The 17,875-nt window shown below is 28.5% G+C and overlaps 1 protein-coding gene across 10 annotated transcripts; it reads right to left on the reverse strand.

Moving 5' to 3' along the window:
* Window positions 1-233: 233 nt before the first annotated feature.
* Window positions 234-17,413, reverse strand: LOC113796255 (uncharacterized). Of its 10 annotated transcripts, none has more exons than XM_027346485.2 (4): window positions 13,661-13,955; window positions 13,363-13,541; window positions 438-2,217; window positions 234-375 (listed from the first exon to the last, which is right to left on the reverse strand). In XM_027346485.2, the coding sequence occupies exons 2-4, from the start codon at window positions 13,420-13,422 to the stop codon at window positions 254-256; spliced, it is 1,962 nt and encodes a 653-aa protein (XP_027202286.2). In that variant the 5' UTR covers window positions 13,423-13,541; window positions 13,661-13,955; the 3' UTR covers window positions 234-253. The 10 variants fall into 10 exon arrangements, with proteins under 10 accessions (XP_027202286.2, XP_075680192.1, XP_075680191.1 ...); XM_075824077.1 differs by lacking the exons at window positions 13,363-13,541; window positions 13,661-13,955 and adding exons at window positions 10,199-10,292; window positions 10,359-10,512; XM_075824076.1 differs by lacking the exons at window positions 13,363-13,541; window positions 13,661-13,955 and adding an exon at window positions 17,393-17,413.
* Window positions 17,414-17,875: the final 462 nt, after the last annotated feature.

Below are 17,875 nucleotides of genomic sequence, written 5' to 3' on the forward strand. Positions count from 1 at the left end.
TAATTAATAATCCATAATTTTAATATGTTTTTCTGGCATCTCTCTCTCGCTTACTTTGAGAATAGTTGATTCAATTCAATTGATGATGAACATTTAATAACAACATAATTAAATATTTGTTTCTGTGGAAAAATAGAATTGCGTAATGAAAGAATAATACATTTTTTACTACTGGCTGAATAATCTTGTTATATTGTGATGATGGGGTGCAAAGAATTGTACATTTTTCAAAATAATCATTGTTCAACTTTGTTTATTGTATCATACAAATCAATTCAGTCATTGAACTATCCTGAAAAAATGAATCCATATTGTCCATTGTTTGTAATGGTATCTGCGTATCGATCGGTAATAGTTCGGTGGTTAAATTCATTCCTATTTATTGAAACAAAATCAAGATTGAAAAAAATGAAATTCAAACAAAAAAAAATTCTTACCACGTGATTCACGACATCGTTCACAGGAACATGGTATACCATTTTTAGTTGTTGCAATACGATGTTCAACTATTGGTTGTTTATTCATTTCAAAAATATCATCATCAAAATCATCACCAGCCATCAATGACCATTGTATCAGATCATCATTAGTGTTATTATTATTCGTATTCGAATGAATTTCGGGCAATTTATCCTGTTCCAAATACATTGCTTGAATGTAATTTTTTAGTTTTTGTTGTTGATGCGGTTGTTGTTGATCAGTTGATTTTTTTGCATTTTCATTCAATTTATTCAATTGTTTATCGGATGATGATTTTGATGATGATACACGATTCCAGAAACTTTTGCTAGCACTGGCATTATTATCATTTGCCATTTTATCGTTTGCAATGATTTGATTGCCATTTTTGATTTTATTCATTTGTTTCGTTGCTGATGATGATGACGTTGATGATGTTGATAAAGATGGATAGACAATATTTGAATTGTTTCGATTCGAATCATGTATTGTATAATAGATATGATCATCAAATCCATGTTGTTGTTTCGACTGCTGATTATAATGATTTTTTAATGGTTCAGATAATTGATGATGCAATTGTTGTTGTTGTTGATTGGATTTAGTATCAATCAATGATAATTGTTTTTTAAGATTTCGACTTAGATGATTAACTTTTTGATAAGATAATTCCATCGATTCTGTATCAGGTTTGGATTTTGATTGCAATAGTCCATTATTGACTAATTCTTCTGAATCAGTCTGCGTTCGTTTATCCGAATAGAATCGTGTATTCAATAATAATTGTTGCTGTTGTTGTTGAGATTGATCATCATTGACAATATTGGCATTTGTATAAAAGTTATAACCATTACCGTCAATAATTTCGATTTGATTTTTAGCATAATCATTTTTCATTGAATTTGATTTGCTATTGTTGTTTCGTTTTGAGTTAAGAAATGCATTTGGTGGTGTTATAACACGTGATAAATGTTCATAACGTTCATCTTCAAGTAAATCATTTGCATTCAGATAATATAATGCATTATTATGTTGTTTTTGTTGCGAATCACCATCATTGATCGATTGTTGTTGCTGTTGATATTGATCTGACCAACTTGAGTCACTTGTTGTGGGACAACATTTTGAACAACGACAAAATAAACGACAACAATTTGTTGTTGTTTTTGTTGTTTCTTTAACATTTTCATTATCACCAGCATTATTAATCAATTTTTGAATCTGATATGTTTTATCATCAATCTGAGATGGTTGTGGCATTTGTTGTTCAACGATAATTGGTTGTTGGGATGATTCTTTATCCGATTCTGCTTGTTGTTGTTGTCGTAATTGTCGGAAATATTCTTGAAATAATTCCGGATATTGACTCAGATAATAGCGATATAGATTATATTGTCGTTGTAATAATGATTCTTGTTGTTGATCTGGATCGATATTTAATTCATGATAGAATGATGATACATCCATTGAATCATTATTGTTATTATTATTCATAATGGTTATTGATTCATTTTCTAATTTTTTCGATTGTTGCTGTTGATGATCATTTGATATTTGCTGGGTATTCATTTTCGTGCGTTGTTGCTGTTGTGTATTCGAATCGGATTTACCGGAAATATTTTTCTGAATCGATAAATTTGATTTACGAAACATTTTTGATGATTGTTGATGTGTTTGACGCTGTTTACGATGATTATCGTGTAATTGCTGCTGTTGTTGTTGTTGATCATGATGATGATGTTTATATTGATTTCGAATCTGTGTGTGAAAGAAATTCAACAGCAAAAAAATTTAAAAAATTCAAAAAATATCACGAATTTTATGATAATGATTATAGTGGGCAAAAAAATTCTGCTTCAAAGAATTCATTCATTCTTGATTTATGGAAAGGATAGGAAACAACAACAAAAACTTCAAAAAAGAAAAATTATATAATCGGATAAAGGGAAATTTCCTTCTGTTTTTTTTCTCGATTCCGAATATAGGAAAGGGTGGAAAATTTTTCTTGGAAAATTATCATCAATCCATTTTCATCTGGATGATAATCCGGTCCAATTCACCACATACGGAATTCAACATCTATAATTTATAAATCATTGATTATGACATCGCCAAACACAAAAATTGCTTATAAAAATAATAAAAAAAATTAAAACATCACAGCATCATTCATCATCATGTTAAAAATGCCAGAAAAACTGTTGGTAACAAACATTTAATAATTATGGTTCTTTTTTTCTTGATTTTCTGTTCACACCATTTGTGTGAATCCATTTTTATTATTATTCTGTGTGATTGTACAGAAGTAGAATCGGGATTTTTTGCTTGGAAATTTTCCAGAACAGCGAATAAATTCTTCAATTATAAGTTGTCAAGTTTTTTTTTGGTATAGATTTTTCATTTTAAATCGATCGATTCAAAGCCACTTTCAAAAAAAAATTGAACCCCGAGGTCTGAAATTTTGTGAAAAGGCAAGCAACTACAGATTTTTTTTTCTCCGTCATTTTCTACGAGAAAAAATGAATGGAAATTCAATGCTAAAATTAATTGAAAAATCATATCATATAGAAAACTCGAGCAACCCAAAAAAAAACACTTGAATCAAGAGAGAATCTAAACCAAAATAAAATTATTATCGATCTTTTGAAATTCTTGAAAGAAACTTATTATCAAAACATGGAGAGAGAGGGAGAGAAAAAAAACAAAATTGATGAGTTTTGAAACTAATTGTGAAAATCCTACGAAAAAAACCAAAACAAAAACTTGACAAAAAAAGATTGTTTCGATTTTGTTTTTCATAGAAAAGATATGTCAAGCAAACAAAAAATCGATCGATATCGATTCGATATTGTGTGTGTGCTCTATTAATTCTCAAGTTTAGCATCTGTTTTGTTTTGTATTTTGTATTTGGATGGTTGCATTAACATTATTGTGAATGGAAACATGATTTATTATTATTATTATTAATTGCTGTTGTTATTGTCGTCGTCGTTCAATCATCACACACTTTACACAAAGTGATTTTTTTCACTTAAAAAAATGTTTTTTCTGTTCAATTTTCAATTTAAAAATTACACTTATTTTAGTGATGATTGTTTCCATAGCGGATCAATAATAAAATGTTTTTCATAAAATTAAAATTTGATTCGTTTGTTGTCTCTGTTGTTATTGTTGTTGGTGATAATGTTATCAAACGATAGCCAGACAAAACAAAACAAAAGTGTCAAGATCAGAAGAATGGTAAAATATAAGCACAAGCATAGATATTTTGTACGATATAATCGATACTCGCGATACTTGATATGTTTCCGGTCTCGCTTTTTTTCATTCAACGTCAGCTGAACAGAAAATGTTATTTACTTTATTTTAACAAAAAAAATTTCCATTTCGATTGTTTTGATGATTGAATCATCAAAACAATGTTACAAATCTGTCAAGAGTATTGCTTTGTTTTGTTTTTTTTGTTTGGTCCATTTTTGTTTTTATTTTTCTGTAGCTGTCGATCAAGATATCGATCCCGAAATAAAAAAAGAAATAAAAATCCTAATATAATATATAGAATCCCTTTTTCCCAAATATATCGAATACTTGTTCTGTGTTTATTTAGTTTTCGGTTTTGAAAAGGAAAATGTTGTTTATATCATCATCAAATCATGAATCGATCCGGACAAACAGTTTCGATTGTTGAACAAAAAAATTATTGTCCGTCCACATATGGCAAATAAGTACAAATAATCAGTATATGCGGAACACTTGAAAATTTTTTTCATTTCATTTTAACCGAAAAATATTATCGGATTAAAGAAAACAATGTTCGGCATTTATCTTTATATGCTAGAATATTGCATAACATAATTTATTATTCAATTTAGAATTCTTTAGTAAGAATAGATTCTTGAATTTAATTAAGCTTAAATCAACCATGTTCTCATCATCATGATAAAGGCAAATTCAACATTATTATCAAAAGAATAAATTAATAATAATGATAATAATGGTTGAATAAACTGATGAAAATCATCATCACTTTTATTGATTATTCAATAATGATCATCATCATCATGATAATGATAAGAGAAAGCCAAAAAGCCAGAAAAATATTGCTATGGAATTCACACATAGAATTCCATGAAATAATTGTGGTTATCAACAACAATGATCACCAGTTTTGGTTTTTCTTTTCGCATGGAAGAATTTTGTTCGAACCAAATAAAAACAACTGGTGAACATGAAATATGATTCTCTTTCTCTCTCTGTGTGGTGTGATAATTTGTTAATTAAATGAAATTTGACATTCACCAATCAAAAGGATGATGACCAATATTCCTTTATTTTTGTGTTGAGAAACAATATAGGGAAAAATACAGAAAATCTTTTTTCTGGCAAATAAATGAATAAAACATCTGGTTGTGTCCGAATATTCACTCGTAAATAGAATCAAAAAACAAAAAAAAATTCTGGATAATGACAGGCGTTGATCATTTCAATCGGGAATATTCTTTTGGGAAGTGCAAAAACAAAAATCTCTAACGAAAATTACATATTTCTTCACATGAAGGAAATATTTCATTGTTTTCTTTTTTTCGTGCTGCGAATTTGAATTCTTTTTTTTCGTTTTTGTTTTTGGAAAACTTTTTTTGACATCATCAAAATCGAAATAGAATTTTCCGAGAAGAATGAGAAGGAGATAAGTTTTTTTTTGTTTGCACAATGTTTGTATTCGCTCTCATTACTATGATATTATCAGACATATTTTTGATTGATCGTGTTCACTGAATTGATCGAAAACATATGGTTAGTTAGTTTCTTTACTCGATTAATCAATCGATTTTTTTTCTCAAAGTAATTTTCTTTCCAATAAGTAAAAAAAATTTCAAGGAAAATTATCAGAAAAATTTCTGGTAATTTAAAATTTCTGACAGGAGATTTTCATCAAGTAAATCATCAAGTTCATCATCATCAGCATTTTATAAACATCCAGTATTTTTGTTTTCTGTTACACAAAGATAATAATAATGGAAAAATGAAAATAATACTCGGATAATATACACAGAAGATTCTTTCTACCGGAAACTTTTTCTTTCTTTCTTTGTGTTGGAAAAAAACAAAACAAAACAAAAATTGTTGAAATCATCAGTTTTTTTATTCTTTTGGAACTTAGAACATCAACAAAATCACCCTGTCATTACTGAACAACAACAAAAATATAAAATTCTTTATTATGAATCACCAGTGCGGCAGAATCCCACCGAATACAAAAAACATCCATCCATTTGGAAATTTTTTTTGAATCCATCCAATGAATGAATGAATGACGATGACGATGACGTCGATGATTATGATGATGATAGAAAAAAAGGAATTTTTTCAACAACAAAAAAATAATGATCATGATCCTTACAGATGATGATAATGATGATAAGAAAATTGCCCCAGAAAAAAATTCATGCTTATGTAATCAAAAATAATCGCTTCCATCCACCAAAACCCTTTCGGGATTCAAGAATTTTCCTTTTTTTGAATTTTATATTATTCTTTGATTGTATATCGATCAATTTCTTTCTTTTTTTGTTGATCACATCATCAATTAATTTTTTCTTGATAAGATGATGCGGCAATATTCATTGTTCCTCATCATCATCATTGGTAGGTTGATAATGTTGAATAAAGGAGTTGATTGCTTGCAATACGTCTTTTATTCATTATTCGAATATGATGAAATCGATTGCATCATTACATTTCTTTCTAAAAAATCTCCTTCTACAGAAACATTTACGGAATCAATGATTATTTCTTCCCCAAAGTTTTTCTCAGAAAATTTTCCCCGTTTTCATTTCTTCAATTATAGTTTTTTTGGTGCTTTTTTTGGTTTGGCATCCAATTTGTATCCGTGTACATAGTTGAAAAAGAACAGCAACCAACCAACATAATGATGAATCAACGTATTAAGAAAATGTTATTTTTTTCTTGCAATCAAATAAATAAATAATGAACGTTTCAAGAGTTTCAAATAGACAGCAACCAGGAACATCATTTATACCGGGAAACGACCCAAAAAAACGAAATCTTTTTCAATTCACTTCGATAATGACGATGACATCAATCGTTTTGGGAATTTTCCACCCAAACCAACTACCGCATAACAGAAATGAACGAGGAAATTTAAATTTTTATTTTTTATCATTCAAGATTTAAAAATGCAAATTTTAGAAAGAAAAAATTAAATCATCATTCCATTTGTCAAAATTTCTTCTTTTTTTTTGTTGACAACAAAGAAATTGCCGGGCTAGTTTAAACTTGAAAAAATTAAATATTTCCTTTCTCCGGTTTCCAAAACAAAACAAAAGACAAATTGTAATTTAATTTGATATTTTGCAGAATTGTTTTCAGGAAAAAATAATTTTTCATTCAACACCGAAGAAACAAACAAAGAATTATGTTGTTTTCTCAAAATGATGAATAGAAAATAGAATTTGACAGCGAATAAAAAAGAAGAAAATCTTTCAAGAATATTCTTTCATTCGTTTATTATTTGTTTTTTCTTTGTGTCGAAAAATTCTTAAAGAATCTTTGAATAAAATACTAATAAAAAAAAACACAAGTACACACATAATATTAATGAAAAACGAAAAACAAATAGGAATTTATTTTCCATTTTTCCATTTTGTCTTTTGTTTGTTTGTTTTGATTGTTACCAACCACGCACAAACGCAGACATCGACCGACCGACGAACATGCAAACATTGAAAATTCATCATCTTCATTTTATTGATTCTGTGGAACACCAACACCCACACACATTCAAATTGAACCATCATTGAACAACAATCAAATTCGATGCAATCACATTTCAGTCTGATCGAAAAATAAAATATTATGTAACCAGTGATTGAACGAAAAAAGAATCAATTTTTTAGTTTCTCTAAAATTCTGCAACATTTTTTGATTCGATGGAATTTGAGAATGGAAAAATAATGGAAAATAATTTCATAAACAAAATCCATCAATAATTTAGAATGATACCTGAAATATATTGGATTCCATTCCTCAATTTCTGCTTTGCAATATTGTTTGGTGTCTGATTAATAATGATGTTGTTGTTGGATGATTTATTCACAATGCTAAACACTTAATATGGATGATAACAAAATCAATCAATCAATATCAATCGTTGATCATGATTGTCGATAATAGAAAAAACAAACTGTGAATTGAAAATCAATCTATTTTTTATATCGAGAACACAATTTCAATTTCAATCAATTTTCCTTACGCTGTCGATTTGAGTTGAAATAGACGAATGGCAATTCACAGGATGAAAATAGTGAAACATAGAAAAATGTCATTCATTCCACAACATCCATAAATAAACTGAACCGAAATGATTGTGTAGAAAAATACCCAATGAAGAAAAAAACGAATCGACCCGAATCGTCTTTTTTTTGTTTGGTCTGTTTGGAACGATATATATGAACTTTCAATTAATTTAGCATCCAAGCAAAATATATTTTCTTTTTCATTTTGTATTTTGCCATTGAACTGATAGTGAATAATGATGTCAGAAAGAAATAAAAAAACTAAAACTAAACTTGAAAATTATAAGCGGCGGCGCATTCAGTTTGAATAGGTTTTTTATTTGTTTGTTTGTTTGTGTGGATGCGTCGTTTTTTCATCTTGATCATCAGTGAAACATTTTCAGATATAGAATTTCTGTTTCTGAATTCTGTAATTCTGTATCATCATCATGAGCAGATGTTTACAATGATGTAGTTAGTGTTGGTGGTTGAATTTCAAAAAAAAAACAAAATTAAAAAAAGTTTGAATAGATTTTTTTCATGCTTCTTCAGTACCGTAAAGTAAACATCATTTTTCAAAATTTTTGAATAATAATTTTTGGGAGATTTTCTTTCGAAAATTCCGATTTCGACGAAACCAGAACACTTGAATCTAAATTCTCCATTTACACCTATTTACACATCAATTGTCAAAAACAAGAATGACAGCTTTTGTTGGCGAGTGGGCAGATTTAATGTTCAAGGTGGTGTTCAAATTGCCAAACAGCAACAACAAAAAAACAATTATTTGAACGAATTTTCGGGATTGAAAATGTTTATTTTGTTTGCATCTGAATCGCAAAATAAAATAACAAATTCAACCAAATGGCAGCAATTCAGCAACAAACAAAAAAATCTTTAACCAGAAAAAACTGGCAAGGTGTATTATTGAATCTGTTGTTTGAAAAACTTTTTAAAAGTCAATATTAAAGTCTATATAGTTGGTTGGAAACATTTTCTCATTTTCCAGTTCGATAAACTTTAATTAATGATGATAATTAATTTTTTTCTTCTATTTGGCATTTTGTTGCTGGGCTGAAATACTTTATTTTTCTATCCAACTAAATTTGGAATGTTGTCGTAGATTTTTGCTTGCCAGAATCTATTCTTGAATGGAATAATTGATTTTTTTCATTCATTATTGTTGTTGAAATAAGGAAAAAAGTTTTTTTTTCATATATTCAAAGTTTACTAATCAGTATAATGGTAGCAACAGAAATAAATAAATTTGGAAAATGACAAAAAAAAACATGGTTAGAATAATCAGAATTTCAATGCAATGGATATTTGTCATTAGCATTACTCACATCATCCATCCATTCATCCATCCATACACCCACGCATATAATGTTTTTAATTAGTCCAAATAAACAAACATAGTGGGAGAAAATGTCCGTAAAAATTCAATAATGATAATGAGTTTTTTTTGTCGTTGTTGATCGAAACAACAAACCGCCAATAGCCGTCAGTCATTTGTTTGGTTTACCGTTTTATATTTTCATTTTCATTTCTATAGGAATGATGAAAAGGTGAGAATTCAATTACTGTTGGCATTTGGCTAGAGAAGTAGAATTTCATCACCATCAAAATTCCAGTGGAATCCGCGTATGGATGTTGAAAAATTAAAAAAGTTTTTCACATTCTCACGGTTTAATTAACCGTCAATTTTGGGTTTAAAACAAGGGAAAAAACTTCATTTTAGTTAATTGAATATTTTTGTTGGTCGACTGGTCTATGAAAATTGCGGTCAGCATTGATGAAACAAAACAAACATTGCGGAGAAATTTCCTCTGGAACTCTAGAATCTTTCCATAAAAAAAGTAATACATTCAATTTGTCATCATAGCATTACTACTACTTTGATGTAATAATTCAATTAATTCTCTTTCTCTCTATTCCATCTCGATGATGAATTGGAAGACCTAAAAAAACTTTTTTGTCGTTGTTTGTCACAATGTTCTTCTCGATTTACATATATGGTAATAATATTTCCGGATAAATCATCAATAACTAAGGATTCTTTCTTCGGAAATCTTTTTTGATTGGCATCCAATATTCGGATATTTGTTATTCAAGTTGTCAATAAACAACCAATCAAGTATGCGTGTATTGCGTTCGAATTGGACTTTGGAAAAGTTTCGAATAAAAAAAATAAACCTGACAGTAAAGAATTGTATTTATGAGTTTTTATCTAGATTCTAGAATAATATCAAGTCATATCGTAAAAATTTCAACAAAAAAATTCCCATAGTTTCAATTTCGTAACATCAGGTGGCGTTGCTGGTTCTATTTGCAAAAAAACGACATTGAAAATTTTTTTAAAAATTTATGAAGTGATGCTTTTGTGCGTTCAACATTCATTGAAAATCTTTATTTTTAAAAAAATTAAAAAAAATTCACATTACCGATTATTGTCACGACGATTGTTATTCAATTCACTTGTCATTCATTATGATATTGAGAGAGATGTGTTGTGTTTGACCAATTTCATTTTCATTTCTGTTCATTCATTCATTCAAGGTCTTATAAGTCTTTTGTCTTTATATTTGTTTGATTGTCACTCACCATGTGTGATATGCTGTTTTGTCTTTTTGTTGTTTGGATGATGAAGAAAGAAAAGAAAATCAAAACCCAAAAACAAAAAACCAAAAAATGGTAATAATTGAAAATGAAGATTTCTTTAAATGGACTTGATAATAATGATGATGATCCTGTCACGTTTATATTTTGAAAAAATTCATTGGTTGTTGTTTTGTAAACATCATTTTTTTGATGATGATAATGATAATGGACGTGATTTGAATTCTGTAATGAAATTTTTTTTCATCAAACAAAAAATGAAAAACGAAAGGATAAGAAATTTGACAACAACAAATGCGAACTCTTGTTGTTCATTATCAATAAATCTTTTTTCTCTCATTATATAAAGAAAATTCTTAATTCCATTTCGGATTCTGAAGATTCCTAGAATTCGAAATCCAAAATGATCACTGCTAAATAATTAAAGGGAAAAAAATTCAATCAGAAAAATAAATAAAAATCAGACGATGCGATGCGATTACGCCATCTAGTGAGCATTAAAAATACATTACTTTTTTTGGAAATGTTTTGATGATTTATTTGATGATGTAAATCAGAAAAAATGTTTATCAGATTTTTCACATTTCAGAAATGAAAATTTTATTGTTTCTCACAACTCAAATGACCCAATGATATTTAGGACAATGATTTCATTCATTCGGTCGGTCTCATATTCAAGATATGTCAAGATATTTGATGAGAAGTAAAAAAATAGCAACAAACACATCACATCAGTAACAAAAAATACTAAGAAATTAATCATTTAAAAAGTGGTAAAAAATTGGCTGTTTCGAAATTCAAATCCTTCTTTTTTTGGCCCCAGTTTTAAAAAATACTCGAAGTGGTTGATGTTTTTTATGAATGAACGAACCAATAGATCAGTGATTCTCAACCAGTGTGCCGCGGCACTTTGGTGTGCCGCGAAATTCTGAAAATGCAACTGTTATATATTTAAAAATTCTAAAATTGTGCCGCGACAACAAAAAGGTTGAGAATCACTGCAATAGATTCATAGAATCTTGCCAACAATCGTTGAATTGCCCGAAGCATTTCAATTTAAATCTTTTTCTTTCTTTTGATTCATAATAATAACTACTTTTTATTTTTATATTCAATGTGTAATACAAGTAGCGAAAAAAATGAATGAAAATCGTAGTAGTAACGTAGTAAAGATGACCCTTGATCTTTCCACCTGACACACACGTAATATTTCTATCTATTTGTTTCATTGCTACCTGTATTTAAATTTCCTTCATTCGCCATAAATTCATTCATTCAAATTTTTTTTTGTTGTTTCGAATCTCAGCCTTCACCGAAAGATTCCATCCGGTAATTTAAATGTGTTTGGTTGTAAAAAAAATTCTACGCCCACAACTAGCGCAGCAAGTGAAAACAATTGAATTTTTTTTCCTACAAAAAATTGAAGAAAATTGATAACAATGATGATGATGTGATTCGCTTGTTTTCCGGTCTGGTCTGGTCTTCTAGTCTGGCCAGTTCAACTAGCAGTTACCACAAATGTCATGAGAATTGGCCAAAATGAAAATGGTCTAAAAATCTTCTTTTTATTTTTCTTTCTGTGGGCTTTGATCCCAGGTAAGCATGAAAATTACCAGGTTCATCCTATGTATCTATCGATGATGATGATGGCGACCATTATGATTTTCTTTTGATTTTTCTTCGTAAAAAAAATTTGATTGATTGATTGATTGGTTAGTTGGTTGGTGGATGTGTACAGCTCACACACTCTCGTTCTTCAATACAAAGTTTTTCGGCAAAATTTCGTATTGAAAAAATTGGATTTTTTTCCCGAAAAAAAACTAAAATCCAATTCCAATGTGCGAAAAGAAATGAAATGAATGAATGAAAAAAATATAATTGTGTGTGTCTCTCTCTCACCAGAAAGACAATTTTTCTTTCTTTTTTTGCTTCAATCAAAACTACCGATCGATTGGTCGATCGATCGATCGGATTCTCATTCTTAAAAAAACTACTACAACAACAACCTTTGACCTTTTGTTTGTGTTGTTGTTGCTACTTGTCAAATTTCACATGAAACAATAATGATAATAATTTTATATTTGGCAAAAGAAAAATGATGAACAACAACAGAATTTTCTTAAAAATGTCACCGATATTACAATGTAACCGAAAATTGATGATATCAAATAACATGATGGTGACACAACAACAATCATATGACATATCATTTCACCTTTGACCCTAATATGCTTACCTTTATTATTTTTCATTCACTTGTTTCCGAAAATGTTCATCAATGACAAGATTGAATGAAAAATTCAGTAGTGAAAATATCAAAAAGAAAAATAGATAAATAAAAACGCGTGTTCATCGAAGTGTAAATTTTTGTTTTTCAGTTCTTGTTTCAGGAGTGATGATGGTTTTCCAAAGTGGAGAGAGAGAGAACGAAAATTTCAATTTTTTCATTTTGAAAATTCACATCAAAAAAACCTGTTGCTCAACGATGTTGATGATGATTATGATTATGGCAGATGAACATCACCATCAACATTATAATGATAACAAAAAAGATGAATTATTATGACAAGTTTTTTGGTGGTGGGTTTTTTTTGGTTGCAAAACATATTTCATTTTCAAAAATCAAAATGATAATGATGATTTCCGTTCACAACAAACTTATGCGATGGCGTGCACACTAATCATCTTTTTCATCTATGATGCTATCTATTGGTTTGGTGATTGGCCAGGAATTATTCTCAGAAATTCAAAACAAAAATTCAAATGGAACCAGATTTATGGAAAATTTCCGAAAAAAAGATTGCGTGCAATCAATCTAAAGGAAAAGACAATGATGATTATTTATAGCTAATAATTATCATTATTTTTCAATGATTAAATTGATTGATTATCGATTTGAACACAAAAACATTGAATTTTAATGGGAAAAAATTAGAAACCTATCTCTAGTTAGTTAGTTTTGGTCGGTAATTAATCAATCAATAATTACCTGTTTGTGATTGGAATTTTCATTCAAAGCCACAGTATGACTGAACAAGATTGACAACATGCAATGACATCATGTCATCAAATTTTCGTTTCAAATTTTTGAATTGATGAGAAACCATGATGAACCATCCGACTTGATAGTAATAATAATAATCACGCCATATTGTCACCATCAACCATCTGTTGTTTGGGTTGATAATAATCATTAATTTTGTTGATGATTCAACAGCAGAAGAAATTCAAATCAAAAATCTGGTAATGATCATCATTCAATTGTGATGCTACTGTAATAATGATACCTGTTTTTTATCCTTGATGTCACATAGGTAAATTTCCGATGCAATTTCAAGACCCTAGAAAACTGATGACGATGATAATAATAATTTTCAAAGTTCTTAACTTTTGTTGGTTGATTGTGGACATGGTTGAATGAGAATCATCATCACTTGACACCTGTGTGCGCAAGCTTTTTGATGAGTTTTTTCTTCAATCTCTCAGTCTCTTCAGTGATGAGCTACCTGAATTTATTTTGTCAAAAAAAGAACTGTTTTCAAAGCGCATCCCTTTTTTTCGTTTATTCATTTTTTGATTTTAAAAAATTCAAATTTTTTTCATTTGATTCAATCAAACAAAACAAATGCACAAGCAAACACGCAGACAATATACATTCATCTGTCATATTTGATTTTCTATAGGCTAAACAATATTTCATCATCAAACTTTGAATCATATGTAGAATTATGATCAATTCTATTGTTTATACAGCAAAATGAAAAAAGGATTCAGGTTTGTTTTCATTCATTCATATAGTGATGAAAAAAAACTTTTTTCACCTTTTGTCCTTGTTCATCATCACATTTATTTGAATATCTCCTTTTGTTGTTTAATTCAATGCTGATGATGATGTATAGGTGACATACATCACAAACACTGTACAGTATTGTTATTGTTGATGAAAAAAAAATTTCACATCCATACCGAAATGATTCAAACAAAACAAAACAAACAAGTCAGACGCATATTTTATCATAAAATCTATGTAGAGAGAGAGAAAGAGAAACTTTCCATAATTTTTGTTATTGTTATTGGATAGAAAATATGTAAATTATCAAATTTCTAAAATTTCTTCAAAAAGATTACATCTACATCTTGTTTTTTGTCGTGCTTTATTTGCAATTTTTTCTGAATTTTATCATCGGCATCATCAATTTGAAAAAATAATGGAAATTACGCATGTAGTTTTCTGACGAAAATTAAAATGATAATGATGATGATGATGACTAATTAATTGCAATAAGCATCATTTTCTGCTGATTGTAAAATTGAGCAATTTTTGATGTGGATTCATTATCTTTTTGCTGAGCAAATGTAAAATGGTGGTATTGATGACATTGGATGATAAATTTTTTTGTTTCCATTACCACATCTTAGTAGTGAAACTAAAATAAACATCGTTTTTCAGTTTTTGATTTGGTTGGATGAATTAGCAACAAAAACTGATGCTATTTTATCATTCTTTTGAATGAATGAATAGTTTTTCTGTCTGGAATGTGGAGAATATTTTTATTTTTGATTCTTGAAAATAATTTAGAATTTCTGCGATTCTTATCTCTTATCAAAGATTTTTTAAGATTTGCCTTTCTCCAGTCGTAAGGCAAAATAATTTTTTTCAAGAAAAAAACCAAAAAACACAATTTTCGTTTGAATTGAACAAGAAATAAATAAATATGCCAAAATGAGTGTATGTAATCAATCATTCATTTTGGGCTAAATTTTAAAATGACCTGATAATTTGTCAACAAAAACTTTATTTATTTAATTTTTTTGAGTGCAAAACAAAAATTCATATTCAGGTCATCGACAACAACAACAAAACAGCAACCGATATTATTCAATAGCTGAGAATTTAAGGAAAGAAACTTTATGTAAAAATAAAAGAAATCCAATTACAAATATGACAAGATTTCAACTAAAAAAGTGTCAAACAAACGTCCACGTCTATTGTCCTATCTTTTGCAAAAACTAAACTAAACTAATAATTATTACCAGAAAAAAAGGTTTCTCTACCGAAATTTTGTTTGACCTTTTTCCCCGTTGAAGAAAAAAATGATTATTATTAACCCAGATATTATTTTAGTGGATGATAATTTGTCAAAAAACAAAAAATTGACAACAAAAACAGAAAATATTGACCCAAAACCAAACCGAAAATTCACACACATACAAAAAAATTATCGAAAAAACAGAAAACATTATAATCATTTTGAACCCAGAAAAAAATTAAAAATTTTTGAAGCGGAAAAAAATGGACATTTGTAATAAAAAAAATCGACCAATAATTTCATGATGACAATAATAATAATGTTTATCTTACTAAATCCAAACTGAAAAAAATATCATTCAACATAATGAGGATTAAGTACAAGAAAAAATATTTTTATCCAGAAAATTTCCAGAAAACTTTTCCATAAACAAATTTTTTTCCTCACAACACATGCATTTGGAAATTACCTTAACAAATTCCGAAATATTCATCATCATTATTATCATTAATGCTGAATTTGTTACATCAGTAATCATCATCACTATGTTATGTAATCATCATCAGGTATTATTTTCCCGCTTTCCATATGTCGATTTTGTTTTTTTCGGAAATAATAAAAAGATATAGGATATATCTCTCTTCATCTTTGTAGATTTACAAAACAACAACTACTTATTAATAGATAATGATGATTATCTTCATTTTTTTTGTTTTTAGACATTATATTTTTTATGATCATTACCATGATGATAATGTCAATCAAGAAGGCCAAGAAGATTACCTTATGGTAATGATCAAAAAATGATTTCATCAAAGAATCAATTGAGGAATGAAAAATTCATTTTTTTGTTTACTTATCATTCTTATTGATTTTCGCGTCAGAATCGATATTTTCAATCAAAAACGTTAAGCTAGTGAAAAAAGTAATAAGAATCGATTTTTCTCTAGCAAGAAAAACAAACATAGACTGATCTTTTACAGAATATTCTTCTGGGTTTTATTTCCAGAAACACTTGTCATTAAAAAAAAATCACAACAAAATATTAAACGAAATTCAAATGAAAAAAAAATCGTTTAAACAAATAATTTTTTCTCTGGTGGGTTTTGATTTATGAGATAATCAAAAATAGAAACTTTTGATCAAACAAACAAACATAATCACAAATCGAATAAAGTTTGTTGTCAAAGAAGAAGACAAAAAAACCAGCAGTGTTTTTTTCGCTCAAATGTTAAATGATGAATCTTCATCAGGTAAGTTTATTTTCAAAGGTAATTTTTCAGTTAGTTGCTTAGGAAGAGGAGGAGGAGGGGTGTGAACTGAAACATCAAAAAAATTATTCCCAATATCCAGTGTCAACCAATATCAGCCAACCGAAACGAACTGTTGACATAAACAAGACACAAGTGGATTTTTGAAAAAATGGAGAGATTGAGAAAGCAAGAGAGAAAGAAAATAATCATCATTTTTTTAACAGGAAAATAAAAATGATTCAAGAAAAAGATTGGCAAATTGTCATAAACTGAAAACCAGAAACCAAAAGAGAGAAAAAGTTGCAAGCAGCAAATGACAATTCGTTGTCGTTGTTGTTAACCAAAATCCAAATAATGATGATGATGAAAACATATCTAAAAATAGAGTTATAAGGAAAAAAATTTGAAATTGAAAAATAAAAAGTTTATGTGAAATTTTTTCGATGAGAAATTTTTTTTTTTGCAATGACAACCTAGCGAACAGAAACAGAAAACATCCTCACAATCACAATCGGTCAATAGTGACAATCGATAGTGGTGATGGTGGCCATGTTGCGCAAGAGATTTTTGCTAAATATGGTAACTGAACTTTTAGATTTTTTGAAAAAATAAACTTTTTTAACCATATGATGATGAATCTGATTTTTTTTCCTAAAAATGATAATCATAATAATAATAATGATGATCATCTTCTTCAGATAAAGTTTGAAAAGAAAAAAACCAGCATCAAACGAACCATGACGCCCGACAAAAAAGAATCATTTCAAATGTTGATTTTGATGCTGGCGTTGTTGATGATGATTATGATTATGATGATCATCTTTTTTCCCTATTTTAATGATAATTATCATCAACGACCACACAATATAATAATAATGTTAATGCAAAACATAACAGAACAAACAAAATTAGACCAAAAGATTATCATATGATGGTAAAAAATTTTCGAGAAAAAAATATATAGAGTCTTTTTCATTGTTCAACCAAAGATTAATTATTTGACGATGACGATGTTTTTTTCGGTGTTTGTTTGAACTATATATTTCCAACGTTGAAAAAAATATTAGTTGTCCAATCAGATTTTTTCTAAATATTTCTTTATTGCCCTGCTTAACATCATTGATGTTTTCTGTTTGTTCACTGTCTGCTTGTGTAAGTAAACTTGAAATTTAAACCCGAATAAACAAAACAAAAACTTGCTCAGCAAGTTGAAACTTTG

Source organism: Dermatophagoides pteronyssinus, unplaced genomic scaffold (assembly GCF_027571235.1).
Source record: "Dermatophagoides pteronyssinus isolate colony J.1.1.1.1 unplaced genomic scaffold, Derpt_VIB-CSIC_2022.12 sq0046, whole genome shotgun sequence".
Lineage (NCBI taxonomy): Eukaryota > Metazoa > Arthropoda > Arachnida > Sarcoptiformes > Pyroglyphidae > Dermatophagoides > Dermatophagoides pteronyssinus.